Source organism: Lissotriton vulgaris, chromosome 4_1, assembly GCF_964263255.1.
Source record: "Lissotriton vulgaris chromosome 4_1, aLisVul1.2, whole genome shotgun sequence".
NCBI classification, from domain to species: domain Eukaryota; kingdom Metazoa; phylum Chordata; class Amphibia; order Caudata; family Salamandridae; genus Lissotriton; species Lissotriton vulgaris.
The window spans coordinates 890,163,690-890,190,892 of NC_141691.1; the positions used below are offsets into that span (position 1 = coordinate 890,163,690).

At 40.5% G+C, this 27,203-nt stretch overlaps 1 protein-coding gene across 1 annotated transcript in view; it reads left to right on the top strand.

Annotated features, from left to right (window-relative positions):
• Window positions 1-27,203, top strand: part of PTPRM (protein tyrosine phosphatase receptor type M) — a 1,525,420-nt gene that overhangs the window by 1,222,150 nt on the left and 276,067 nt on the right. Inside the window, exon 18 of the mRNA XM_086967355.1 lies at window positions 15,699-15,850. Within this exon, the coding sequence (XP_086823481.1) occupies window positions 15,699-15,850 (152 nt within the window). The remainder of the gene's footprint in view (window positions 1-15,698; window positions 15,851-27,203) is intronic.

Consider the following 27,203-nt stretch of genomic DNA (forward strand, 5'->3'; position numbering starts at 1 on the left):
GGTGGATAGTACCTCCAATTAATAAATGTGTGTTTGCACACAGTCCTTTACTCTGTTAGAAACAGCCTAAAAGAAGCGGTATTGTGTGGGCCGTGTGCTGTACTCTTTGGAAGGAGTGCCGCCCATGTGAGTGGAATACGAAAGTGCGGTCTTAAATTATTAATCGACTCTTTCAAAGTGTTTTTTGATATAAGGAGGTGATTTTCAAATCTGTCATGAAGTGACTTCACAGCACACCTTTCATGTCGCATTCATTCAACTGTAATAAGCCCGCGTGGCTTCCTGGGTGCGCTTTTTCTTATCCTATAAGCTTCAGTGTCTGTCTGGAAATGAATGGAAAAATAAGCCTTGATAAAAGTGACTTTTAGAATTAGTTTTTGTATGTAGAACAGACTAGTTAGGAATAAAATTTATTTTCTCCTGCCAGGTTTAGAAAGTAACTACATTTATCTAAATGGGGATATGCTTCTGGCATGGATCCTGCCCTCCAGGACCGACTTTGGAGAACCCTATTTTACATTTATTACCTTACTACTTCGCTCCAGCAGTGCTCCTCATCTGTCCATAGTCCCTCTCTGACATACATTTAATTTTTTTATAGCGCTACTCCGCCACTCGCAGTTTACTCGCACTCAGTACTGAGATCTGCATAGTACACCTTCTTGGCAGCAGGCACATTAACCATCTGGCTACTTTATGATGAGTCAAATCAGCCACTAGAGACAACTCCGATCTTTCACTAGCAGGAGCATTAATCACCAGAGTTATCTTGACATTTTTATTGTTGCCTGAAAACTGCTGAATGTACAAGGAACTTAACCAACTTTAAAATCCAGAAGTTATTTGTAAACACAGCACCCCCCACCAAATTCTGCCCCCGGTGCGGCTGCACCAGTCGCACCGCCCTTAAGCCAGCCCTGCAAGAGACAGTACACCTTAATATTTGAAACGTTGATGCTGTATGGCCCTCCCCTGACACATCAGGCAGAGACCAGCATTATGGGCAGTAGGCGCTATTTCCCTTGAGGGTGTGTTCATATCTGGCAATATGAAGTGGTGAGCGCAGCTCATTTACAGCAGGGTGTGCTCTCAAATTGGTCCTGTCTCCTGCAACCACCTCCAGATTACAGTGCCTGTGGTGTATTGGTGAACGCCTCCCAGAAGTAGGCAGAGTTATGTTGCCATATATTCGGGGTCCCTTCATAGGGAGCAGTGGTAGGACTCCTCAAGACCTGGTGGCAAGTGGGAATGTTACAGCGGCAGTATACCTTCGGAGGATAGGCCTGATTTACCCTTTCATGGGTGATGGCGGCACAACCCTTCCTGACCCAGCAGCATACTACCAAATGGAGCTCCAGAGAGAACTGGTATGGCAGCTGGAATGACTAGCTGGTTCCTTTCCCTAGTTTCTTCCTTGTCTTTACATGACCTTAAAAGGTGATGAAAACTGTTCCTGTGACTTGTTTTAAATGCAGGCTGTTGTGTTTAAGGCTATTAATCAATCCTTCAGGTGAATTTAGTACATTTCAGCCCTGCATCAAATCCCAGGTGATCGATGAAATGAGCCTGGGACGTGACCTTGGTGCAGCGGCAAGCATCTATAAATATTATAAGAAAAAACGTGAGTTGTCATTGGGAGTGTGCAAAAAGAAGAGTCGGTGACTGATTTCCTTTTCCTGATTATGGCGTTTCTCTAAGTGTCTGCATTGTATGAACCATAATAAAGGCACTGGGCCGTTGACAGCCGATTAGGATTTATATACGATTGTTTTCATTTTCCTAATCATGTTCATTTAACTTTTTCTATTGTTTACTAGTGTCCCACGTTTTGCACATGGCTTCCATTGCCTAGTGCAGTGGCACAGGGAGTTCTCCACTGGGAAAGGTAAAAGTCTGTGCATGATTGTGATTGTTCGCTTTTGAGTTATCCAATGTCACAAAAGATGCACCTTAGCAAACACAGCTTCATCCTTTCTTTCTGAGAGTATGGAGAGTTTCTGTGATCAAGCGCAGGGATTTTAAGTTCAGGAGCATCCCTTCTTGTTCGAGATCCTCCTGGGCTGCTATTTGTGCAATGAGTGGCTACACAGTTTTAGACATATTTTATTTGAGTTCACACAAATCCCTTGCCAAGAAACTCTTTGCAGAAGACATGAGCTCAAGATTTGCTCCTCGGGGATGGTGGGAGTGCGCCTTGACACCCTCATGGGTGAGCAGCCGTGCTATGCAAGACCCCGATTGATTGAGTGCAACGACCAAAAATTCAGAAAGATATATAGTTAAAGATATAAAAGTTCCGTTTAAAATAGTGAAATGCATTAAATAAGACGAAGCCAGATATGGAAAAAGGGTAAAACTATTTTCATTGAATTAGGGATACATTTGAGATTGGAGCCATCAGGAAACAATACTAGCCTAAGAACCGGAGACCAAGTTAGAACACCCAAATCACTACGGTCTTTTAAATAGAGATGTTAGGCTGATAGGCAAGCGGACGCAGCCTGACAGGTGTTAGGGATTTGCTCCAGTTAGCATCAAAATTTAAGATTTTCTTGAAGCTCAATCCTCTCCAGTGACAGTCATCTCAACGGTGCATCTAGGGAAGTCTCCATGAAATGGGATAGACAGAGGTTAACTGACGAGTGTCTGTTCACAGGAAAACACAGAGGGTGCATCGCTTCGGTGTAATGACTTGGTTGTACAGTGTAGAGAACTTTCCATTCCACAGAGAGGGGTCGTCACAGGCTGCAGCCTTACATTATTTTCTGGTCCTTCGATCAAGCATGTGGGAGGACCAGGTATAAAGGCATTGCATGGTTGAAAGAAGCCATCAAGTGGATCCTTGTGTCAGTTGTTTTATGGCAAAGATCCGCAAAAGTTTTGTCTTTGTCGAAGTCTGTCATGTTGGTATCAACACTTGGGTTTTAGCAGAATTTGGAGCCCTAAAAACATATTAGTCTTCTTACAGCATGTCCACAGCCTCCCCTTTCGGCCAATGCTAACAGGGAACCACTACGGTCTCCCTACTCAGTGGCCTGATAGAAACAGGGCTTTAGTTTGGCAGTTCTTTGCTTGTCCTTTCCCCTTTTGCCCTCCTGTGCTCCACAGGAGCCAGACTTACCACTGCATTTACTTGGAGCTTGCTTCTCGTAGAGGAGGTAAACAGGGCCCCAGCATTAGGCAGAATACCACGTGGTGCCCAGGAGTAAAGTGAAGAATTGCCTCTGCTTGCTCTAGTAGGATAACTACCAATCCAAGGGATACACAAATGAGCAGTCCTGCTTCTCACCGGGCGGATGTATTCATCTCCCAAACTGTTACAATGTTTGTTCAGCTTAACTTAACATGTTTTAGGGAAATCCCCAAGTTAATTTGTACATTTTCCAGATTTTGTAGCACCAATAATCCACCTTTCCTACCTTTTCCATGACGCTAGCCCACTCGCTCTTTTACAGCATTGTATTTTTAGCAGTGTAGAATGTCTACATTCACAGGTTCAGTTCAGGAGAACTCTTGCTCATGCAGTGCTCTTACCTTCAATTCAGTTATGGGCTCTAGTCTCAATTCCTGTGAAAAGTTTCCCTTTCTTCAGCTTTGATAAATCAAAGGGAGAGGATCAAATGAAAGTTACGGTGAATAGGCCAACCACACACTGTGCTGGTGTCAGTTATTCATCGATTTGACCCCAAGGAAACATGGATTTTTCCATATGGTGTAATTGAACTTAGGTGGACCAACTTTTCAGGCAGTAAGGTTGGCAATAGTTCATTAGCAATTAGATGGTTTATTATCCAATGATACAGTTAAGCGAATGTGTATTACGTGTGGCGAGAAACAGGCAAAGTGTTTTAACCTCTCAGAAAACAGGTGATGGAGTGCCAACCGACTAACAATCACTTGAATATATTGGTGCTTCTCAAGTCTTGGTATTTTGAGCATTGTCTGTAGAATCAGTTACACGGGGATCTCACAAGGTTATGTTTAATTGTTTCAACTTTCCCAGGACTTGTGGAAATTGTGTGGCATTTTTGCTTTGATGCACCTATTTTTCAAAATGCATCAGTGCGTCTTCTCCTTTTCTATCTAAAAAGAGTTTGACATATTTGTTTATTTCTGTATCAGCCTGAAGCCCTAGGATAAGTTTTGGATCTTGTCCTACTGTCTAGCCCAACTCATGAAAAACCTTGGTCATACAGATGTATCTAGTACAGTGCATATTGGGGGGTGAACTAAATCACGTGGAAAAAGTGCTATGTTCCTCACCATAGTAAAGGCAGTTCACATAATAGCTTCAACTTATGCCATTCCTATCCTTGATATTCATTGTTTTTTTATCATTGATTGTATTACTAACAATGAGAGCTCATTTCGTGGTATTCTCAAATTTATATGATCCTCTACATGTATATTAGAGGCACAGTTATTTTGGCCAATAATGACATGATCTGCATTTTTTTTCCTTACCACTGGGATGAGTCGGCGTTTCTTTTTAGTGATTATCCTTTAATCCTGATGAGACCCTAGCGTCCATTATTGGGGTTGAAACGTTGTTTGCAACAAAAAGAGGCAGACCAGAGTTGTGTGCTCAGAACACTTCGTGTACTTTGCGTTTTTGATTCATTATTAGAGAAAGGACTGGCTGTCTTCTTAGAGAAACCAATTCACTGTATATACTCACTTAAATGGTCACAATTCTTTATCTTTCTGTTTCCATTTTTCACTTGGGATGCTTCTCCAAATCTCATCACCACTCACTTTATGATGTGATGAGGTTCCTTTATTTTATGTTTTCAAATAAAACTTCAGTTCTGTTTAATCCAATTGTTTAAGAAATGATGGCATTGTGGTTGTCCGTCCGTTTTTAGAGCCTATAACTAAAGATTTGGGGTTAGATGTAGGTAAATAGGATTTACCGAATCTAGTATACTGAATTTTACAGATTTGGTAGATTCGAAGTAGGTAATAATTCTGTAAAAATTACTGAATCGTTAAGATTCGGTATTTACCGAATCGGTAATTACCGATTCGGTATTTACCATTCATTCCTATGGGCCTGGAGGCCCATAGGAATGAATGTCAATTACTGAATCGGTAATTACCGATTCGGTAAAATAGGGAAAGAGTCAAGGGTGGCAGGGTGTCACTTTGACACCCTGTTGCACCCCAGAATAGTGCTTGTGTGCACATGTGGCACACATACATGCCCTAAGGGCATGTATGTCTGTCACATGGCACAGGTGTAAATGCTCAGATTTGCATTTACAGAGGTATTCATTATTTACTTCCAACTAATTGTTGGTGGTAAATAACGAATCCCTAAAGCACAGAAGCACTCTTTAAAGTGCTTCCTACATGTTATTTACCGATTCTGTAAATACCGAATCGGTAAATGATGATTCGGTAAATACTGATTCGTTATTTACCGAATCGGTAAATTTACCACCTACATAGGAAAAGCCTATTACCAGTCGGTAACTGCCGATTCCGGCCGTTAGGACCGGTAATAGTCTTCCTACATCTGGCCCTAAGTTCCTACAGAATACATGTCTGTTTTATTACAATTTCCCTTATACAGATTACGTCTGTGTAATCATATTGTGCTTTAAAATGAGTTCCAGTTGAACACCTGTTCTTAGTTGCTATGATCTGCATAATATCATTTTCATTGATGGGTTGTCAAAGAAATGCAGCGTGGCACGATTTATGTTGTTAAGAGAAGTTTCGTATTTGTATTCTTCTGCAATCTTGCTGACCTGGTTTGCTTTTTGTTCAATAATGCACCGATTGTTGACCATTTCAGAGAGATTACGCAAACACAAAAACCTGATTCACAAAGGTAAATTTACATGATTAGATTTACTCATGTGAATGTCATCTTCTACACCTAGGTCTAACTCCCCACTTTTTAATTCTTCCCATTTCTGAGAGGAGATTTATATCTCAGTGTAGACTTACTTGTCTCTGCCATCTCCAATGAGGGGATGGAACTTCCCAAGTCTGAATTTACAAGTGTAAAGTTACTACTAGTAACTTTTCACATGTTGGTAGAGATCTCCATATGGAAAAATATAGGTTGGTTTAATAAATGTTATTTCTTAAAAAAATTATATTTTAAAGTAGAGTATGTCTATAAAATAATATATCAAACTAAATGTGTATTAACTAATAAAATCATTTAAATATATTATAGTTTTATAGCCTTCCGTAGCTGGCTACACCAGCCATTAAACACCGACTCCAACAATAAAGGCATGAGCAGAAGGTGAGGGCCTTTAACAAGGGTGCAGGCCTTTAATGACCAGTATAACCTGTTACGGTGGGCACTAAATGTTTAGAATATTCCCCTCCATGAGGGCGGAATGTTCTAATTAGTACTACAAAGGTCTCATGGAGCCCCCGTGGGTTGAAATCCCCTCAGCTCCATGAGGCCTTTACAGCTAACAGCATACCGTGTAGGGCCACAGCTGTTAGCTGGTAAAACATTCACAGCAAGACCTGTGAAAAGGGGCTGAAGTCAGCCACTGGTTCTCCCCAGCTTGGTTGAACTGCTTTTTGTAGTTCAAGGGAGGCCAGGGAGCCCCAGGAGCTGAACAGCATTCCTCTGTCCCTCCTTCCGATGCTCAAGTGACTCTGAGCTAGGGACGAATGTAGAAGGAAGGCTCTGGTGTGCCCGGTGGCATAGCCTCTGCATTTCGCTTCCCCTGCCCACTCCATGTAGTTTGGAGAGGCAGGGAAAGAGAAGGGCAGGAGCTGTTGTTTATAAGGACTTTGAAATGTTGAGTGCACCAGGTCTGTACCAGTTTATTTAGGCCGCTGCTACTCCATTGTATTAAATGGAGCTTCCAACATTCCAATGTTGTAATACATATTAGTTTAATTTATAAATATTAATTTTAAATCTATTTTATCATTTAAAAAGTTACCCACCATCACTAACATTTTTTTTATGTGTTGTAAACCTGGATAAAACCTACGTATGTAATAATGTTCAATACTTTTTATAATTTTCAAATAAGTTAAAGAGGGTTATTCATTTTTATAAATTAAGTCTAAAATTAATTTTTCAATATAAAATAATTATACTTATTTCCTTATCATATATATATATATATATATATATATATATATATATATATATATATATATATATATATATATATGAATATTTCAATGTATAACTTAATAAATTTAAAATGAATTACTACAGGATGGTATTTTAAATCCCTGCCTCTTGATTTCTAGTGTGTTGCTGTATGAGTGGTTGGCCATATGTTGTATGGGACTTGCTTCAAGGCTGGGTTGGAGAACATTTAACCTTGGTTTGGCACTATTAGGGCTGCAGTAAATTTATAAATGTATTGTTTGAAAAGCATTGATCTTACTCTTTGTGGTTGACTGTTTTGCATTGGTTTAAAGCTCCCAAACCCCTCTTTTATTTCCTCTTAGCTCCACCCATTTATGAGTAATATATTCCCATTTTTTCCGCCAATTCTTTGGTCCCTTCAAGATTTGCAACAAAATAGTAGATTTGTGTATGCCAATATCTATGCCACCATCACTGAGATTTCCAGCCATAGGTTTGTGAATTGCATTTTGTAGTTAGTAGTACTACTGGAGTACTACTTTATGTACAATAGAATGTGGCATGGAAATCCGCTTGAATGAGTGTAAATTGCAACTACTTCATAGAGACACATCAGTTCTGGGTTCTACAAGCTTGTGCTGTTTCTAGGTTTCTTTGGGTGTAGGAATGAACTGAATAACAAACTGCATGCCACACGTGGAATAAAAAAACTGTGAAACTGATTTGGCTTTATTTATTTATTTAATAACAGCATTTTATAGGGCAGCCATAGCCGCATAGCAGAGGCATACCCCCCTGACAGATTGCAAGAGCCACACATGAGTCTTGTACCAAAGTTTTGGCATGGCTGTATCTCTTGCTTTCTACACTCTCATGATGATGGACTGCTCATCCATGCATTTTACTATTCTTATTGAAAGAAAATTGAGCTTTAGGGCAATGTAAGATATAATGTTATGGGAAGATTTATGTATTTTGTATATATATATTCATTATGCATACACAGAAGTCTAGTTTAAAGGCTTCAAGTCTAGTCAAATTTAGTTTCAAGCTTCATATGTAAATGTATTTAAAACAGGTTCTTTTAAATACTATGCATCTCGTATGTTTTTAAAGGAAAGTCCCCAGAAGATACATTTTCTTCTACTCAGATATGATCTTGCGATCTTGCCAGGTTTCTTTTTTTTGTAGGATTCCGTCCGGGTGAGCTACTACTGCTAATGTCTGCTGTGTAATTTTAATTTTTAAAAAGTGTTTCAAAATTTGATATTACTATGGTATTGGGGTTTTCCTGCCCCATTAATCTGTACACATGGAGTCAGAAGCACAAACTTAACATAAGTAATCCGCAACAAAAAAAACAAATTACTAATCTACTAACTGTTAAACTCTAATCTTGTGTTTGGGAGTAGCATGCTACTCGCCACAAAGCACTTCAGCGCCTTGTCAGGAGTAAAGTGACAGGGCAAAACTCAAGGGTAGACTGTGTCTCCCCACTTTATTCACAGGGTGGACACTGTCTACCCTGCCAAGAGGCTGGGCCCCACAAAAATCTGCTAAACGTATCCCTGGGTAATTTTTCGACACCGGGACACATTCAGCAGCGCCTGCACATTGTCTGCTTTCATTACGAGAAGCAACGTTCAAGCGAGGAAGAGGCTTATCAGATTCCAGCTGGGCTTATAACAAAAGTAAGTAAAGTGTAATGGGGCAACCCAGTGTCCCTCAGAACCTTGCTGAAATTGATAATTGCTACAAAAGGTACTGTCGAGTATAACAATCGCTTAGCTTTTAAACAAGAACTAATCATTGGAAAAAAATTCCAAAGTTTAAAGATACTTAAATATCATGGATCAATCAGAGACACACCAAAAACAAAACACAATGAATTGTTTCAAGACTTTATATATCCATTGATTGCTGCATGGAAAATAAGGCTGTTGGACCGTGGTTTTAGAGGACAAAAGTAATAGTTATAACAAAGTGACAAAACATATAATGTGGCAGTGCAACATATATATATATGTATATATATATATATAAAATATATCCTACTGGCGACCGCCAGTAGGTATATATAGTTAGGATTTTTTTCCTATGGGATTTCTGAAAATTCTATGTCGAATAACTTTGGCGTTTGTGGACGGAATTGGCTGACATTTTAAGGAGAATGGCACATTTTGTTTCTGAGCAGCTCCTGAAAATTTGGGGGAGTTTTGTCAAGGGGGGGCCGAGAAAAAAGGGGGGTCCCAAAACGCGTTTTTCCTATTCATTTTTCCATAGGGCGGTTGGAATCACTTTTAGCTCGAACGGCTGAATGGATTTACACGAAACTTGGCAAAATTGTAGATATGGTTTGCCCGACGTGCCTTTGCTATGTCTCAATATATGTGCTCCAGTGGATTTTAAGAAATTAACGTTTTAAAAAAAAGATATATCTGTGACAGCGTCCCGGTTAGCGCCCCGGTTCGCGTACCTGACGCGTAACGGAACTTCGCGAGGAGAAGCGGATTGGCTCCCCGGTGACTGTGAACATTCTAAACAGTCCGGAGCGGCCGCCATCTTGTGTCTCGGTAGGATCGAGACACAAGAGGTGGCAAAAACAAAGGGGGAAATGAGCATAAGGGGGCAGAGTACATCCTCCCTGACCCCCTAGGTTTGATGAGGGGGCTTTAAAAGGGCCCCGCGGGGCAAAAAAAAATAATTTTTATTATCGGTTTTTTTGCGGGGGGAGCGCTCGGTACGCGCACCGGGAAGCGGTCCGGGGAGCGTAATATAGGGAAAATAGAATGAAAGAATGTTCAAATAATCTATGTTTATTGATTGTTCTTTTTTTTATTTTTTTTTATTTTGTTTTTTATTTAAGTACCAACATGTAGGTACCAATGCAGAGTCTAAAAATAAATATACACCATTTTCTTTTTAGATATCTTGCATGTTGTTTCAGAAGTTATTGTGGTATATGGAATTCATAGCATAGTCTGTGAGGAAAGCAGAAAGAATACTGAGGCAGGAGATGATAAAGAGATGTTAAATACACATTGGAGATAAAATAGTGGGAGAAAGGAAGTAACTATGAGCAAACTTACTATGTAACACAAAAAAGTTGCACAGTATATTTAAAGTCTGACTTTACATTATAATCAATTTGGTACTAGTTTAAAAAATACATATAAAAATGAATAATGTCTCAAACAATTTTTGAATTATTAAATATAAATTTATTTCTCAGATTCTTTTTCAAAATTTTAAAGAGCTTCTAATATTTGATTGTCAGAAATTTCCTCATTTTCAATCAGGAAATCTACTGATTGTACACATTGAAGTAGTTCATAGTCCCGTGATTCATCCATGAATTCTGAGTCATTGGGTTCAATAACATTATCATTGTTGCTTTCCAGAACAATTTAGATGGATTTTTTTTGCTCTCCTTCCATTTTTGTGCTGTAATTTGAATTTAAAAAAAATATATCAGTAGAGATAGGGCACTGTTGGGTTTAAGTTCAGACAGGTACTTTGTTTTTTTTAACAGTGATTTTATCTTTGGGCAGTGTATGGTATCAGAGTGGAAGTAAAAATATAAAAAAGTGTATGTGATAAAGCCTAAGTAAATTCATAATTATACAAGACAGCCTAACTCCATCCATAACTATAACAGAGAAGTCTATCTTATTCTATAACTATTACAGAGGGATAGTATATAACTATCAGAAAATGTTTTCCAAATTAACTTAAAGTGCACAACATACTTCAGTTTTTAAAATAACATCCTACCTTTCAAAAAGAAGTTTAAGTTGTCAGTTGAAATGCACTTGAAATGTACTTCAGGAAGTAGTAGTCAAAATGGCTGTGTTTCTCTCTCTTTCTTTATATATATTCAGGTACATAACCAATCAAATGTCATGAAATAATAGAAGATAATGAAAGTAGCATTTTAATTGGTTGTCAATTCTAACACTTCATAAGTGTTTTTGTTAGGTAATTTACCTCAGGATATTTAGTCAGGCCTACAGCATAATTTTCTCAATGGAATTCCATCAAATTTGGGTAAATGGTAGGGACTGCTATGTAGTAGGGCCTATTCTATATTTGATGAAAGTGTCTCTAGTGGTTTTTCTGTAAATTACTTTCCCACCTTTTTTTAGCGAGCGCTCACCGGTGCGCGCCCCGGTACGTGAACCGGAAGCGTTACGGGAGTCCTCCATTTTGTGTATCGGTAGAATTGAGACACAAGATGGAGGACAAACAATGTTCGGAATGGGTAGAAGGGGGCACGGTAGACACTTTGTGACCCTCTAGGTTTTCTGAGGGGGGCTTAGGACGCTCATATAGGCAAAAAATCGCGTGGGAAGCGCCCGGTACGCTCACCGGTAAGCGAACCGGGGAGCGTACTTTGGTGAAAAAAATAAAAAAAAGTTAGAAAAAGATAAACGTTTGGAATGATCAGAGGTAGGGTAGCAATGAAAAGAGCTATTGGGTTCTGTGGCTAATTAAGGTACTTGCAAGTAGGTTCAAATGCACAGTTTTAAATTCAGGAGGAATATTCTATTCCCCTCATCGGAGAAGTGCACACCATCTCCTCTGTAGATGTCTTGCATGTTGTAACGCAAGTTATTGTTGTATATTAAACCCATTGTAAATTCTCTCATGTAAGCAGAAACAGATTTATTCACATGTTTCCGTGCTTTCTCAAATTGTGGAAAAAATTGGTTGGACCACTTCCATTTCTGTCATTGGCATATATTGGAATATACCAAGGCAGTTTGGGGAAAAAGTGTCATCAATTGATGAAAGGTGTCCTTTAAAAGCATTTCCTGACCAACCAAATTATATTAAAAACATATAAAATATATTTTTCATTTAAAAGAATAACACATTTAACAGTTTTTGATATTTGCTATAAAAAAACATTGAAATTCACTGAAAAAACCATAGATTATAGACCATATATAGTTAGGAATTAGCATTTACAAAATCTTGAAAATTCACTGAAAAAACCATAGGTTATAGACCATATATAGTTAGGGATTAGCATTTACAAAACCTTATTTTACTCACACAAAACCATTGAAATTCGCATATATAGTTAGTTGCACTAACTATATATCGCGCACCCGCAATCCACTGCTGATGATGTCACATATTACATCATTCATGACATGGTCAGTGACACCACTGATGACATCACTGATGACATCTCAAATGACATCACTGATGACATCTCATTTGACATTACTCATCACATCACTGATGATATCATTTATGTGATAATACAATGAACCTCTTCAGACTCTAATATAACCTTAGATACAATCAGTGTAAACAGACACTCACAGACTGTCACTCATCCATGGAGTTACTCACACACCTAGTCAGTCTTGCAAAAAATCAATCACACCTCCATTTCCTCAACTATACAGTTATACACATCTTACTTATTCAAACATATACTAACACATATTTACTCTCTTATACAATCCCTGATACAAGTTTACAATGATCTATACATCCACTCACACATTCACTGGCTCTTATGCACAGTTATTCATATATGTCTACTCTCACATGTACTGTGTTTTACATATGTACTTACTTTGACATGTAGCACTGAGATATCCATTCACTCACCAATACACTCATGCACACAGTCAACCGCCCATACAGCTGATTCCACATGCACTTTTGAACCCATACATTTGTGAATCAACTGCTCACACATCTATGCACAGAGTTACACACCTCCCAGCCACCCACACAAACACACTCACTCTCCCATACAAATACTTGGCCAACCAATCAATAACCCATATAGTTACTCATATAGCTACTGATCAACACATGCAGCAGTTTACAGAACAACAGATATAATGATGCACAAATTAAGGCAATTTAGTCACTAACCCATGCACTCAGTGAGACACATTTAATCACTCTCTCATACAGTCAGTCAGGCACCTACTAAATCCTTCATCCAGACACTTATACATCCACTCATTCTTCAATATGTAAGACATATTTTAATTTTACAGAAACATACAGTCACTAGGTGATGTCATCAGTGATGTCATCAGTGATGTCACTGACCATGTCATGAATGATGTAATATGTGACATCATCAGCAGTGGATTGCGGGTGCGCGATATATAGTTAGTGCAATTAACTATATATGCGAATTTCAATGGTTTTGTGTGAGTAAAATAAGGTTTTGCAAATGCTAATCCCTAACTATATATGGTCTATAACCTATGTTTTTTTCAGTGAATATATATATATATATATATATATATATATATATATATATATATATATATATATATATATATACAACTTGTAACTTATAGTAATCAAATGACACAAAGACGTTGGCGAAATTATCCATCCAGTTGTTACAAACGAGACCCTGTGTTATTATTCACATTGGTTTCAAGGGTTTAGTGGCTCTGCACATGATACTATTGTACGTCGATGTTTCGACCTAGGATGTACGTGTTATTGGAGAAACATCACTGGGGTCTTCTTCAGGACTGTGTGTGTCTTATCAACAGCCAAGAGCAAATGAAGCAAGCAATATAATAGATCCTTGTTGGTTGGTGAGGTCAATGTTGTGTACAATCAAGTCCCGTGTGTTTTCCAGAATGAAAGCACTGTCCTTTCTGGCGATTGCCGGTGTGGTCTTTTGCAGATTGAATTGATATCCTTGTGAATGCAATTCTGGTCCTGGCTGATACTGCTGATGACCTTGTCAGTGGTTGGCAGCTTAATGCTCGATGGTGGCTCTACGAGCCTTCAATTGTAGAGCCACCGTTTTTGGTGTATCTCTGTTTGATACATAATATTTAACTATCTTTGAACTTTGGCAAAAAAAGTCAACAAATACTTCTTGTTTAAACGCTAAGCGATTGTAATACCCAACAGAACTTTTGGGCTTATAACACAGGCCTGGCTGGGAGCTATTGGGAGCCTGGCATCTAAATGCAATAAAAAAGGAATAAAGGCACACAGCTGATCACTTCACTGTTACTTAAGAGAGGGGCACTTTTTACTTTGTTCCGTCCCTGTATACAAGACATATGCATGTGCAGTAAGACTGTCAGGTGTGTTGGTCTGTCTCAATATTTACACAAATAATTGAAATACCGCTCTTTTGGATTAGTTCTTTTATAGCGCTACTCACTCAAATGCAGGGTGTCACAGCACTTTACTTCACACATACACATCATACATCATAAATCATATTTGTGGAAATCAGTGTACAGGATGTGTTACATGAGACAGTGAGGCTTACAATGTGTAGGGGCCACATGGCCTTCATAGCTCAATGTGCTGCATTAGAAGGATTCCAAATTCTGGAATGCAGGTAACAAAAGGACCTCTGTGTTAAAAGCAGTAACCCACGCGCCGATTTACATAAAATAAAAATCTTTCATCTCTGTTACATGATATGCATTGCAGGAGACATATTAGCAAACTATGCTACTTTGATTTAAAACTGGGACTACACAAAACACAGATCTCTCTAGCAAATATGTAAACCTCCAGAGTTATCTTACCATTTTTATTATTATTCCCTGAGATTTACCCTGCAAACAAAGTAATCTGCAGCAGGTGTCTTAACCCCTCAAGATATTTTAAAATGCAGACTTTGCAACCAATTAAGCAGAATAGATTTATGGCAAAGTTGAAGAAAATTCTCATTTGGTAAATATTTTTATGCACTCAAATGTATTCATGATAGACCTGCTTATAAACGTGCGAGTTCTTAAGATCTGATGTCAGTTCATAATGTCACTTTCTGTGATGCCATGTGGGATGTTACGTGCCGTGATGTCACACACTCTGATGTCGCGATCCATGATGTCACTTGTGCTAACTTGGTTAGTCCCCTCAGTTCTGTTTCTTAGGACTGGTGTATTGCCTGATAAGAGATTTATAAATACAGTTAACAATTACAATATGATACTATTTTGTTTTACTTGCAGAAGTGGGCGAACCCAGAATGCTTAGATATCTTTTCTCATATTAACATGTCATTGTTTTGATATGTTGCTATTTCTCTCCCTCCCCCTTTCTTTGAAGCAAAACAGTTTTTTAGCCAATTTCCTCCCTTGTTCTTTCTGTAACTAAGTGTAGCAGTTTCGGATTGTTTTTGTGTGCGCACAATGGAACAACTATTTTCGTCTCAAAATTGTATTCGCATGAAAGTCTGTTAGAGTGAATACAAAATAATTATTTGATATTACCTTCTCTTTACATTCCCTCATAAAGGTTGTGGCGCGTGTATAAGCGCTTAATTTAAATGTGTCCTAATTGAATTTTAAAATCTTCCGCATTTTCGAAGACAACACTTTCAAAAGATTGTTCTAGCCCAAAGCTCAACTTTATCAACAGCTGTAGAACTCGTCCATATTCTTGGCTTCATGACAGAACTTTCTTCATAATTATGTCAGCAGAAACCCGCCTCCTCCTCCGCTGAGCTGTTCCTTTCACTTGCACAGGTCGCGCAGTGCCAACCCGCCACCTGCATAACTCCCGCGATACAGTAAAAGCTGGCATGCAGTGTCTGTAGTCTTGCTGGGCTTCATGTTTTTTTTCTCCTTTCTTTTCATTGTTCAAGAAAATTGGCCAAGAAGCGGAAAGAAACACTCAGCACGACTCGGCAGGAAATGACAGTGATGGTGAATTCGATGGATAAAAGCTATGCTGAGCAAGGCACCAACTGCGACGAGGCCTTTTCGTTCATGGACACGCAGAATTTAAATGGCAGATGTAAGTTCAAAGTGATTTCAAGAGGCCTGTATTGTTCGCTTGGCATGAGTTTTTTGGGGTGGGAGTGGAGCACCTGGCGAGGGACAGATTCGGGAGGGAGAGATTCTCAGTCATTCATCACTTTCCGCGGGCAAAATGTCTGTGATCCAGAAAGCCACTCGCTGTGCTTCACATTACCCTGTATATGGTAATTAGCCAGACTGTCTGCCGAGATGCACGACGGGATCTTATAAACAATATTAATGATCGTTTCTGTGTCTACTGTCACGTATTTTGCATTTAATGGTACCATACAGTATATGCAGCGCCCATGCTATGTGTTTTTCCCCCACTTGATATTTCTCTTCTGCAGAAGGATTGGAAATGGGGTCTCTTTCTTCTAACAATGTCAGAAATTCTTTTGTCTCCAAACTGCCATAAATAAAAAAGAAAGACGGCGCCTTAAGCTGTCAACCTGTCAAAAATGTTTTCTACTTATTCTACCCTGCAAAGGTTAGTTGTTCTCAATCCTACTGCATATTGGAAGACATAATAGAAACAGTCAGCGTATTTTTGACTTTATAACCTCACCGTCCGCTTTTCACTCTCACTGCATCGCTCTGGGTTTCTTGTGCTACAGTGCATAAATGTTGTTCGTCACAGATAGGCCTTATGCTGAACATGGGAACACAAAACTTTTATTTCCTATCCACCGGGGCACCACAAAGCATTGTTTTTATTATGTCATTACCCCTTGACAGCATCTTCCTCATCGACCATGTAGTGTTCTTGGGAGTAGAATGTTGGTGGGTGGCAGGTTCTAGAGATGGGAGTATTCTGGTGGGGATGGTTTATTCTACAGTAATGGAGCCAGCTAGTTGGCTGTACATCTCTCTTCTTTCCATTGCATTAAATTATCTGAACGACCCGCGTTGTCAGAATGTTTTTCTACACAAACTGGCAATGAGTGGGAAGAAGGAAAACAGCGCCTATATTGGCCCTGCGTTGTGTCCGGCGGGTTCCGTATGGTGGCCACCGATAGCGGTTGCGGAGACTCAGCCCTTAAGTGCTGCTGCAGGTCTTCTATTGTGGGCTGCGGTGCTGTGAGTATCCCCATTGAGAACCTTTTCAGGGCATTGCGGCACATGCCAGAGGAGACTGTTGTAGCGCGTGCCGTCATCTTGGTGCACGAGAGAGGCATAGAGACATTTGTGTTGCTGCAGTGTGGATTCAGGGTAAGTGGCTGATGGTGAACGTGTTCATGCAGTGTCATGTTCCTTTGTTGGCGATTTAGGATCTGGCTACATTTTAGGCCCAAATTATTTTTGAGTCGGTATTGTGCCTGCCTCTATGGGGACAGGCACACCCAATTTCGACTTTTGAAGTGCTTGTGTGTCAGTATCCTCTGTAACAGACACACCTGAAGCTGCACAGCCACAGTTGTTGTTTATTAACAATTTTACCTACACTGCTGCACACCTGATTTGTCATTTTGATAGTGCTTGTGCTCCAGAGGCGTAACACAGGCCCCCGCATCCCTTGCGGTGCAGAAGGGCCTGAGCAGCAGGGGGCATTCCTCAACCCAGTACTTAGGCCTCAGCGCTCTTTATTAAATCTGGAGCGGGGACCCCGTGTACATTGCAGAGGGGCCCCTTAAACTTTCATAACACCAATCTTGCATCGTTATCGATGGTGACAGGCACACCTGAAGTTGCATAGCCACAGTTATTGGTTTTTTAGCGTCTGCTTTCACAGTGACCGGACCACCTGTAGTTTTGTTTGCTCTTCTCTTCAATTCAGTTAGGTCTAATGCAAATGGGTTCTAGATTAAATTCCTAAATATTAGCTCTAAATATTAAATATGGCCAATATCAAAGCGCCACCGCGTTTTCTGCAAGTTGCTGGGGAACCAAAAATGGAATGGCAATTATGGTATCCTATGTTTTTAGCTTATGTTGAGGTGTTGGATGATGAAGATTGCTCGGCGAAGAGGAAACTATATTTATTGAAGCATTGTTTAGATGGAGCAGGTTTGAAAGAATTCAATAATGTTTGCTCTTAGGAGGGTGCAGGAGACAATTAATGTTTTTGACCAAGCCATAAAAGACATGGGTATCCAGTTTGTAAGGAAGATCAATACAGTGCTGGAATGGTTAACATTCTATTCACATGTATAAAAGGAGGAGGAGTCGATTGAGGATTACATATCTGTATTATGGACATTGGCAAGATCATGTGCATTTGAAGCAATAACCTACGAACAGGGACCCAATAACGATGAAGACCAAAAGCAAAAAAAAATCAGGAAAGGCTATGGGCTGGTACAGATCACAAAGGGAATTGAAGAGTCCGAGAAGTTTGTAAAAGAGATCAAAGGCCAAAGTGTCAAAATCCAAGATACAATTTCTTATGTTTCTTTAGGGAAAAGTCAGACATTTCCCAAGAAACACTAGACTCCCCACGTTAAGGAGGATTCTGTACCTAAAAGCTTTGGGAAAGAAAATAGTATCAGTTGTTACAGGTGTGGAAGTTCGTACCATGTTGGGAATTTTAAGGGATGTCCAGCATCGGACAAAGCGTGTGTCAAAAGCAAAAAAAAAGGGAATATAAGATTAGATCTCAGTGCATGTCCACCGGTGTATATGTGATATTCATGAGTATATCACAGGAATAAGGGGAGAGGAATTGGCCTTACGGCTAGGGCGGTCGACCTCAAATCTGGGGAGCCGTGTTTGAGTCTCTGCAAGGGCGTGCAACATCCTGTGATTCTTTGCAAATCTCTTAATCTCCCTGTGCCTAACAAAAATGAATGTGTCCTCATGTAACGTAACTGGTGCTTGTGTAAAACGCTCCTATATCCGATACCTTCGGGTCAAGTTTGCGCTATATAAAACTCCATATAAAAAATTTGTTTTTTAAAAAGTTACATCATTTCCAGGAATTTTCATGGACATTTGGGGAAGTATGTTGATTTTAAACATAAGATCATACTTAATGAGAAGGCAATACCTGTGAGGCACAAGGTTAGGAACATGCCTTTTGCCTACTGTGACAAACGTAGAGAGATGTTGAGTGGCCTGGTTGAGAAGAAAATTATTAAACCCATAGAGTCATCTCCTTGGATATCTTCCATTATGTTGTCTCTTATGGGGTCCGGGTATCTCCGTTTGTACGTAGATTTAGGTAGTTTGAATAAGGAGATTTGGGTAGACAAATACCCGCTTCCAAACATACGTGAGCTAATATCAAAGTTGGTGGGTGCCTCAGGTTTCTCCTCAGTACATTTAGCAAGTGCCTACTACCAAGTGGAATTACATAACAATTCCAAATATATGATGCCGTTTGGTACACCAGAGTGTATGTTTCAATACTTGTAAGTGCCTTTTGGATTAGCTGGGGAGAGGAGTTTGCCTAACGGCTTGGGCGGTTGACCTCGAATCTGGGGAACTTGGTTCGAGTCTCGGCAATGAAGCTGAACATCCTGTGATTCTGGGCAAATCATGTAATCTCCCCATGCCTAACAAAAATTAATGTGTCCTCATGTAATGCAACTGGTGCTATGTAACACGCTCGGATACCCGATTCAGGTCAAGGTTGCGCTATATAAAACTCTGTAAAATAAAAAATTAGCTAGTGCAGCCTCCATGTTCCAGCGTCTTATAAAAAATGTTTTGGAGGGTATGGGGGAGCCATTGCCTTCCAAGATGATGTTTTGATGTTGGGGAAAACACACAATAAGGATTTATTAGATGTGTTGAAAAGATTTCAAGATAACATTCGTCCATTTTTAAAATTTTCAAAGTGCAAATTCAGGCAAGAGAAAGTGGAGTATTTGAGGCATGAAATCTCGGAGGCTATCAGACATAAACACAGTCACATGGAAAGCATTTTAAGTGCTCCTGCCTCCAATGACCTACTACTGTTCTTTTTGGGGTTGACAGAATATTATGGGAAATTTGTGTAGGACTGTGCTACTAAAGTGCATCCTCTGTGGCACTTGCTAAAGAAAAATGCTAAATATGTGTGGGACGTAAGCCAACAGGAAGCATTTGAACTATTAAAAAAGTAAATTGTTGGTGTGCCATTTCTAAAATCAAATGGTGTTGGTAGAGAATGCATTGTATCAGTGGATGCAAGTAGTTAGGTTTTGGGGCAGTGCTTATGCAGAAAGACAGACTTGGAGAATGGGTCGTATCCTCTAGGATATTGCCTAATTCTGAGTGCAATTATTCTACCACAGAGAAGGAATTATTAGTTTGTGCCGCACAACATTTTCGCCAATTCTTATTGGGGACATTTGTAGTGAGAACTGACCTCAAACCATTGGTCTTATTTCCATTGCATGAAAGCATCTATAACTACCTCGCCTTGTGTGAGACTGTTTTCTCTATGGAACGCAAACGTTTAGTTTAACTTAAACCGAAGCACATTTTCACCTCATAATCAATTCACCAGTCACCATTGGCTGTTTCTTACGGCAGTACCTCAGATACTCTCATAAATAGTGTAATTCTCTTCAAATGACTCCTGTTGCAGGCTGCTCATTGGTCTCCCACATCATATCCTTATACAGGTTGAAATATGCCTCCATTTTGTCACACACAATCCTGTTTTAACTCCGTAGATCCTCCTCCTTCAGTAGGCAGGATGTCTCTCTCACAGTATAGAAATGGGACCTACTGCCAGTTTCCAATTCTTTCATTTGCCTCTCACCCTGCCCAGCCCGAACCACCTATATCTGCAAGAAGAGTTAACAGCCTGGTGTGTAATCTCACCAGTCATGGATGCCCCTTAACCTCAAATGACACCTAATATTCAAGGCCTTAGCCAAGCAGCTACTTTCCTCCACAACTTGCAGGTAGACCCTATGACCCACCTTCTCCTATCTGAAGACCATTAATCAATACACAGCACGCCACATTTGGTAGCAATAGTGACAACTACACCATGAGCCCATTCTTGGCTGCTTTGTGGAGACTGTTGTGACATGTAATATCCCACCTTCTTCTCCTTATTTAAAGCGTCACTGCCATCCTAGTTTCTGCTATTATTTATATATAGTAGTGTGTATTATTTTTAAAGTGAATTGAAAATGAATAATATCCTTTTGCCGTGTGGATATAGTGAAATTCTATCTATGTACCTAGGATAAAGAAGTAAATTGTTAAGAGTTGGGTTGTTACACCAGAGTACACTTTGATACAAATTGAAGTATATTCTTTTCTGATTACAAAAATAAGTCTACTGTACAGATTACAACAGTGCTTTAGCCCCAACGTTTCTTAATGCCAAAGACCTGTATGTAGGCAGTAGTTAGGCAGAAACAGTGTTGCCATAGCCATAGTTTCACGGATTTCATGAAATTAAGATATCTTAACATTTTAGAATTACAACTCCTTTTATATTTCCCAAAATGGGAACTTGTACAGAGAAAAATATGCTGCCAGTCCTAAATTTCCTAAGGCAGGGAGCGGAAATCAGCTTTGCTTGAGTGGATTGTAGACTTCTGATCTGACAAACAATTTTATGTCAAGAATAGAGAGGTGCACACGGTAAACAGCTTTATGCATCAGAGCCACTGAGCATCACTGAGAGTTCAGAAGAATGTTTCCCAACATGATCCAACAGAGAATCTACATTATCTCATATCCTGGCCTCTTTGTCTAAAGACTGATGCCCCTTCATGAATATCGAAGATTCTGTAAGAAACAAACCAGCATAATCACTTTGTAAACACCCTATTATTAATTTCAGGGATAACCACACCCCCCCAGAAGCTTGCATCCATATGCCTATCGCAACCTAAAGATAACAGAATGACTCAGTTTACATCCCAGAGGTGGTCTAGTCCTCCAAGTCCGACAACACAAATCAGAAGTACAAGCTATCCAACCCTACAACATAGACCCTTACTGTTTAACCTGACTTCATTGCGTTGCATTCCCCTCTAACTTTTTGCCTTCATTACCTTAGCCTACTGAAATTATTTTTGTTGGCATCAGGACTGCACTTTACCTCTGCTAAATTGCACTCTCTCCCTCAATCATGGTAAAATTGGCCTACACCTAATTGGTATATTAAATTTACTTTGGTCATAGATGAGAAAGCACCGCTACAAAAGTAGATCTCCACAGATCATGGGAGATAAAGAGGTCGTTGAACTGTCCTGTTATAAAGACGCTGAATCGTGATTGACAAAATTCAAAGTTCTTTTAATACTCCATTTATAGAAACGAGCCAACGCGTTTCGTTCTGTCAACCAGAACTTCTTCAGGGCGCAATTGATGTCACAAGGCGTATAGTGTTTTCAAAAAGAGTTCCTCTTTCGAAATGTATTCGTTTTCTATATTGAATTGTCCATACTACGGAAAACAGACCGCGTTTGGATATTGAGACACCACTTGGGGATTACGGGACCGACCCCTACAGGCAACTGCCTTAAGGTGACTTCGTTTTGGGTCTGGAAACAGAATAAGAGGTGGGACAATGCTACTGCACTGTGTGAATACTTCATATAGATAAGGTGAATACCGTGTTCTACAGCAAACAAGTAAGCTAAAATCTTACCTGGATATTTGGAAATATCCAATTGTATGGGCCCACCATAGTATGGACAATTCAATATAGAAAACGAATAAATTGACTTTCTACTTTTGTAGCGGTGCTTTCTCATCTATGACGAAAATATAGACTTTCTTTCCAAGTTTTGGATATGCTTTCAGGACAGGGAGCATTTGAGAATTGCACTCCAGTTCATTGAAAATCAAAATATGTTGGTGACAATTGGGTTGGTGCTTTGAGAAAATTGAGTGGTCCACTGTCCGAACTGTGTTGTATCAAAAATATGTAATTTACTTATAGGGCCTGGAAAAGAGATGCTCCCCGTGTGCTGCAGCATTCGTTGTGCCACCTACCAAAGTAGTCTTTTGAAACTTCTCAGGGCAGACACTGCAGCCTTTGGTGCAATTTTAAGCTTCCACTTCGACCTGGAAAAATAAATCCTTTGCTAGTCCTCAACTTTCCTTTTTAGGTTAAGCCTAGCGCAGCGCGCATGCGCTGCTCGACTCGACTCGACTTTATGTAGGGGCTTTTGAAATCTCACCACACACTCGCACACACGTGTGCGTGTGCTTTTAGGTTGGTCCCAGGCTATTGGGCTTTGCGTGCATCTTTTTAACAAAGACCGCACACAATTGGGCAAAGGCAGGCGCATGTCCCGCCTTTGCTCCGCCCACGGCCTATTGCGTGCGGTTACCCGCACAGACACCATCTGGTTTGAATTATCGTGCCCAGCCGCATGCGCGATAATTCAAACCAAATGCCTCGCTGTAGCCCGCACGCACCACTCATTACATCTGCCTCATCATGCTCCTCCCTCTGCTCTCCTTGCTCGGACTCGAAGGGAGCCGAGTGTTCATCTGTGTCAGTGTACATTGCAGTGACAGGAATCTCAGCGCAGGTACTGTATACTCAGGGGGAATAATGTTTACTTTGGCCCGCTTCTTTCAGGTTGTGTGGGGAGAGTCGTTTTTTACTCGTTTCGGGAAGGCAGCGCTTCACCACTCCACCGCTCCGTCAAGGCTGTTTCTCGGTCAAATCTTAACCAGGCGTTCCTGCCTTTCTGTTTTCCACGTTTCTACAAACTGGCTAAGATTGCTTCAGAATTGGATTGGCCTTTTTCATGATGGGAAATGTTCACTCCTCTGTTGTGTAGCATTTTGCCCAAACGTGCAGCGAGTTTCACAGGCCGCCTCAGTCAGTGGGAAGATTGGCTGGATTCAAAGGTCCGTAGATTTACACCGACATTTGGCGTATTTTCTTTTTAATTCTCCTTAATAGTCTGCACATAGCCCTGGGAAGCTGAAATACTCGCAGATTTGTAGAACCACTCACTTTGGTAATTCTTAGGCATGCGTAAATGTGCAGGGTATACGTACATATAGTGTAACTGTTCATCAAAAAGACATTTGTACTTAATTTTGTCCTCCAAGTAAAGAATATTTTGCAGTATGCAGTGTGAACCTTTTTCTCTGCATGTTAGTTTATAGGATGAAAAAAACAATTTCAAGCCTGTGTACACTCCCACCCTGCAAAACAATTTACACTGGCCTCTCTTTACCCATATTGATGGAACAGGTCTCCCTTAGGAGAGTGTGTAGCAAGGCTATAATGATAATTGGATACAAACTGATCATTTCCAGAAAAAGCGACCAGGCACCTCTAGAGCAGCCTCAGAGGTGGTCCCAATATTAGAATACAGCAAGGCGCTATGTGATGGTCCTGGAGCGGATACCTGGCAGTACACAGGTATGGTGGTCCTTAGTGCCCGCATTTATGAACGTCCACACCAACAAAGGTGTGAGCAAGGAAGGTCTTTGAAAATTCAAGTGTCTTCTTCATGGGGGTGCTTCCTATTAATGACCATTTGATGTAGTTGTAGTGTATGTGTGTGTGAATGTTTGTATGCAGTGGTATCTGTTGAAAAATATCCCAAGCAGTGGAGAGAGGCACTAAAGGGGAATGCGAGGGGGTTGAAGGTATGCCAGATAACCCGTTGTACGGTAATTGTGGGGTGGAGAGCCAATGCCACCCTGTGGATGGGGGCGATTGGGAACCGTACACCCGTTTTCATTGAAGTGCGGTGCCACCTCACCATTAAAAATAAGAAAATCTAATTTTGTTCTGAGTTAATGACACATTCAGCACCACCTGCCTATCAGCATGTAAAAATCACTGCTGATATTTAACAATTTGGGACATTTCAACCCCCCTTTAAAGTGACGGGTGTTCTCCCCATTGCTTACCATTGGTCGGCTTTCTTATCACTATCATTTGCATGGTTCTTCTTCACGTCTCAGCTTGTCAATCTTGTCGTTGTCTCTCTCATGGAGCATTGACTTTTCACTGAGACTTTGATTGGCTAGATCTCTGCTTCCACTGCTTGCTGCATAAGCACTTCTTTTTTTTGTTTGACACTTCATGAGTGCGCTTCTACCCGTTGCCTAACTGTAAACTCTGTGTTGCTACCCACCGCTCACACCCTCCATGTTACTTTCCTGTCCTTACCGCCCTCCCTTGTGTTGATTTTAAATTCCTTAGTCCCTCTTCTGTGTTCCTTTGGCTTTTTCGTCCCTCCCATCCTTCCCTGTGCTGCTTTGACTTTTCCATTCCTCCCTCTGTCTCCAGTGTTGCTTTGGCTTTCCTGTCCCTCCCACCTCCATAGTGTTGCTTGCAATTTAGATCGGTAACTCAACTAAACAAGCATTGGCATAGCCAATAGGTCTCGCCTTTGGGACCTTGTAAGTAAAACAAAAGTAACTGAAGTATAAGACTTCACGTTTACATTTACTTCGTATTTAGGATGCAGTAAATGTAAACGTGAAGTCTTACACTTCAGGTTTTTTTTTACGTACAAGGTCCCAAAGGTGAGACCTAATGGCTGTGGCAATGCTTGTTAGTACTTATAAGTCACCTTTAAGGTAAGCCCTAAAGACTCATATGGCAGGGTACATGGCATTTAAAAATGTAGTGTATGTATGTTTAAGTTTTATTTGTCCTAGCAGGTAGAAACTCCTAAAGACATTTTTTAGTGCTATAAAACAGATTAACACCGGGTTACCTAATTACGCCTAATGAGTGCTAACTGCGGATTGAGGAACAAATAGAGAAATCATGTTTACACTTAGTTGTAATTTAAAATCCTCCTTAGTGCACATTGTATGAATATGTAATAAGCAAAGACTGCAAACTAGTGACTAGTGATAAACACATTCAACAAATCAGAAGTGAAAATGTCACAGAAATGCACATACCAGTAACCCACTTTTAAGAAAGGCTCCTGTAGCTTCTGCGCTGTTGCTGTCCAGAGATGCACAAATCTTGAGCCCAATTGTCCACAGACTTGATAATTCTCGCTGCGGTGCCCACTCTAATCACGGGTTCACACTATGCAACTCTGGGCATTAAGCTTGCTTAATCTCCACAACGGCCCCCCTGCGGCGGGATGCCTGGCTTTCACCTTGGGGATGCCCAGGACGGGTTACCTCACAGGGAAAAGCCAGGACGGGTTCCCAATGCAAGCGCTGAGATGCCCTAGGGTAAGTCGAGCGCTATATAAGAACACACATACATACACATACATACATACATACACAAAACAAGATAAAACATTTTTAAACAATGACCCATACCCTAGTGTATTTTAACAGGCTCACATTGGAACTGCTGTGATATTATCCTTGGGGTAAGCACCATTTAAGACACAGAGAAAGTTTCATTCACATTACCTGCAGTCTAAGGAAAATAACTGGTTACGTTGCAGTATCTTGTGCTTTGCAAAGACTATGGGAAGAGAAGTCACGCAGGGGGACTTGATGGGAGGGGGAGTGTGCAGGATCAAGATGAACGGATGAGGCGGATGAATGGATGAGGCACATCTAAACTACATTAAAAGAGCACACAGCTAGATGACATATCAAATTGTTTTAAGTGCAATTTTATTTTTTTAGTCATAAAAATCATTAGTATTCATAGATAATTTTCACTAAAAATTGTGCATTAAAAAAGCTTCAACCGTGATTTGAAGCTAAGAAAAGGGGAAGAATTAACGAGAACCAGTTAGAGGTAGGCTAGGGATTTCCCGCACAGTCTGGTGCGTGCCAGGTATAAAAATGGGACCTTCCGAACGCCACATCAGAACACCTCTGGGCCTGTGAAAGCGTAAGAAGAAGGACTAACCTCCTGTCTGAGGATGAGGGACTGCCTTGTTGACTGAAGAAGCAAGATTGGATCTACTGATCTTGAATTCAGGTTACCCGGAGTGACCTCAAGGGGCAGTTGGCCAACCTCCTGTGAGATAAAAGGACACAGCAAGCTTCCAGAGGCCGCCCTGCCACTGCCCAGCTGCACCTGCCCTTAGCCCTACTGTTGCCCTTTGTTGGAGTGCGCCATGATCCCCAAGAGGTCACATCAGTGTGAACTCCTCCTGAAGAAAAGATGAAGTTACAGACGTTTTAGGCTCCTCGCAACAGTGAAGTGGCATATTGCTCCATGAATCAACTGCCCGAGACTACCATCAATGCAAAGTTCTAGAGGGACCAGTTCTTTGGACCTCCAGCAACCGTCCGTGATGACTGACAACTCAAAACCTGCACTTTGCACCAACAGTGACCGTCTTTGGCAATCAACGAATTGCAAAGCTACTGCTCCTCACACTACAGCAACAACGTCTGCGACGTTCAACTTGCTCCTCACGTCCATGGCTGCCTCCTCCTTGTGGTTCAATAGGCACCCTCCAAGTTTGACTTAAGAAGGTAACTCTTCAGCGGGACAAACCTGGTCCCTATATCCAACTCATGCTCCATCACAGTCGTCC